Here is a 3547-nt window from a genome sequence, read left to right on the forward strand (position 1 = left end):
TATATAACTTGAAGAAAATTTCTAAATTTTCAATTTTAGAAGCTTAATTCTGTATAGTAAAATTAAGGCAAAAGATTTATAATTTTTTTTCTATGAATTTTTTCTATTATAATGAAATAAGGAAAAAGTTAAGATTTATATAGGATGATTTTTTTCCTGGAAGTTAATTTAAATTATTGATTGTTATTATTAAAATAACAATTACTGCTTAAATATAGTGTAAAATATATATTGTACTTATAAAAATTCTGTACTTATAGTGGAATTTGAATAAAAGATTTATAGATTTATTTTTCTATGAAAATTATATAGGATGACTTCCTTACAGGTAGGCAAACTTATTGTTAGATACTAGAATGGAATAGAATAGAATAGAATTTTATTACACTTCAGTATATTTACATAGCTAAGAAGGAGACTTGGTTTACATAAATTTATTAGACATTATTGTTATTATCAAAAATAATAATTCTTACTCAAATATAACGCGAGATATATATAATGCGACCTTATAGTTCTATATTTATAAAGAAACTCTGGAGTAATAGATTCATAGATTCTTTTTTTTATTAAAAATTGCAATTATAACGAAATCAGAAAAAAGCTAAGATGTACATAAGATGGTTTTTTTTCAAAAAGTCAATTTGACTTAGGTCTTATTGATTGCTGCTTTAAGCAATGTTAAAAATAACTATGCTTAAGTATACATACATAACATAAGATATTGTATTTATATAAAGTTTAATGCATTATTAATACTTACAGGATTTGAACCAGGTATCACTTTACCATTCAACTTATGCATAGCATCAAGCGCCATTTCATCAGTTGGAAAATGTACAAAACAATATCCTGCAGGCTCGCCAGTGTATCGATTCCGCATAACTTTTACTGTTTGTGGTTGTTCACCCATTTTATGAAATGCATTCATAATAAAGCTTTCTGTCATATATGGCTCTAACTACAATTAGATGATTATTAGTAATAACACTTATGTTTTGTGGACGGAGAAATAATTTACTTTTCAAATTATTTAAACAATTTACTCACTCCACCCATCCATAGTTGACACAATACCATTGGCCCTGACATTTTTGCTGACTTTTTACAATCTATTTTCTGAGTTATTTATCTTTTTTGATTTGACTGAATTTCGCAGAATAGGATAAAAAATTATAAGAGTTACACTGTCTTGATGCTATTTCTTGACTGTATAAGCAATTTTACACTGTTAGGTATTAGATGTATATATATATATATATATGTATATACGTACGCTGTGATAATGTACACTGTATATCTTTGTACGATATCTTATTAAATAGATCAGTACAGAATAAACAATAATTCGGTTTGTGTAAGAAAAAAATTTAATTAAAGTGTATGTTAACACATGCTAACCGCTAGTATCATACCGTTGACAACATATATTAGATATCTCTCTACTTAAATAATGCATTTACATTTCATTCTCGGTGCAGACTGCAGATAATTAGAGTGAAACAAACTATAGTCGTCTTAGGGCCAGTTTCATTAGTTAGCTTTTAATCGGCCGTTGACTGACCAATAGCATTTGCTATTTAGTAGAATCGACCAATTGTGATTAACAGTTAATCACGATTCAGCTTGATGAAACCGGCATTGATGAAACCGGCCCATAATCTCATTGGCCTAATTCCAACCAAAAGTTCGAACCAAGTCAGAATGCAAAAATCCAATTACAGTCAAAAATTCCGTTCAACTGTAACAGAAGAATACTCGACTGAAGTTGGTTGGTTCTTGCATTCTAATTCGGTTCAAATCCTCGGTGGAAACTAGACCATTGATTACATTTAGGGACTGCACACAATAAAAGGAACAAGGAATAGAGAACAGAGAATAAGAATTTTAATCTATTACCAGAAATTATGTATTGGAATACATAGTTTCTAATAGATTGAAATTCTCTACTCTCTGTTTCCTGTTCCTTTTATTATGCGGAGCTCCTTACACGGCACCCTTAATCAGATTTAATAAAATCCGTAATATAAAACTGGCCAATCACAGTCATTTCATTCTTCCGAGGAACAGCTATGATTAGCCAATTTCATAACTAGATGCTATTAAACTCGATTAAGCGTACCGCCCATGTAAGGTCCAGTTTCATAATTCACAGTTAAGTCTTAACCGAGGAGTCTCAACTTGTTTCTCATCTCTTTCCAATTCTAAAATTGAAAAGAGATAATGAATAAGTTGAACCTCGATTAAAAGTTAACCGTGAATTATAAAATTTGGTGTAAGATCGGAATCAAAGACTACGCATCGAAGAATGAGATTGAAGATTGAAAGATTGAAGTTTGATCAAAATCAGAAGGAGACAGAACAGAAAGAGCCAGAATTTCTTTGTCCTCTTTGATGAAATTTCAATCATTTTTAATCTTCTTAATCTTCAATGCATAGTCTGATTCCAACCTAAAAGTCTACAATGGTCGTATTGTAAACATCGCAAGTCATAAACTTATTGCTTCAGCCAATTCAATGCTTCAATTATAAAGTCGCATGACGTTTCCGACGCTACGATATGACCAATGTAGAACAGCTTTAACGGAGGCCAATAATGTTGCAATGAAAAATTACTAGAAACAGAGCGTTGTGAGTGGTACATGCAATTAAACTGTAAAGTCATTAGATTAACAAAGTACCGTGATAAGAAAATTCACTGAATTATCATTTGGAACTAAAATGGCGTCGAAATGCTGTCCGGGGGATCGATTCTGAATTTTGAGGTGAAAATTACAAAAGTGAGCGAATTTATTAAAATATTAATAATTTCATTGGTCATCTAATATATTTGCTCATTTTTGTAATTTTTATCTTGTTTGAAGATACAGAATTGATCCCTAATCTGATTCTATTAAAAGATCAGAAATTCACAGGAATTTGGAAGAAAAAGAAGAACCTGATTCTGTTAATATCGAAAATGCCCGATTGCTGTGTTGAAAATTGTAAAAACCGTAACGAAAATTAAAGTTTTGAATAATCGCGCGACATGGAACCAAAATGATGATAGTACTTTGTTAATCTAGAGACTTTATGATTGGCATATTCCGTTAGATCTAGGCTGTAGTTAAAGTCTCGCTACAAATGCTTTGAAGCATTTGATGGACCAATTAGAAGAAAGAATTTTACAACCTGATCAATTAAAAAATACTTCAAAGCAATTGCGTTGACCCCTAAAAATATAAACCAAAATACAGATACATCGATTCTTGAAACCTTGATTGAAGATACAGAATCGACCTCAAGAGCTCACTGAGCGCTCAGTGATCGATCCTGCTTCTGGATGTATCTATTGTAGATTGTGCGTTTGACACTTAGTAGATTTTAATATGATTGATCCTTGCCTTTAATTCTTTGCTGGATCTAAGTGTAGGTAGGAACCAATTATATTAAAGAATCATTAAGTTCTAAGGGTATATTTCCACTGAATGTGTCAAAGATTTTGTCGTGAGAGAGAGAGAGAGAGAGAGAGAGAGAGAGAGAGAGAGAGAGAGAGAGAGAGAGAGAG

General features: G+C 31.1%; 1 protein-coding gene across 1 annotated transcript in view; it reads right to left on the reverse strand.

Moving 5' to 3' along the window:
* LOC108692929 (tRNA selenocysteine 1-associated protein 1) overlaps positions 1 to 1487 on the reverse strand; it is a 2708-nt gene extending 1221 nt beyond the window's left edge. Inside the window, exons 1-3 of the mRNA XM_018201508.1 lie at positions 1277 to 1487; positions 1051 to 1209; positions 764 to 961 (exon numbers count right to left, since the gene is read on the reverse strand). Of these exons, the coding sequence (XP_018056997.1) occupies positions 764 to 961; positions 1051 to 1092 (240 nt within the window). The 5' untranslated portion in view covers positions 1093 to 1209; positions 1277 to 1487. The remainder of the gene's footprint in view (positions 1 to 763; positions 962 to 1050; positions 1210 to 1276) is intronic.
* Positions 1488 to 3547: the final 2060 nt, after the last annotated feature.

This window comes from Atta colombica, unplaced genomic scaffold (genome assembly GCF_001594045.1).
Source record: "Atta colombica isolate Treedump-2 unplaced genomic scaffold, Acol1.0 scaffold83, whole genome shotgun sequence".
Taxonomy (NCBI): Eukaryota; Metazoa; Arthropoda; class Insecta; order Hymenoptera; family Formicidae; genus Atta; species Atta colombica.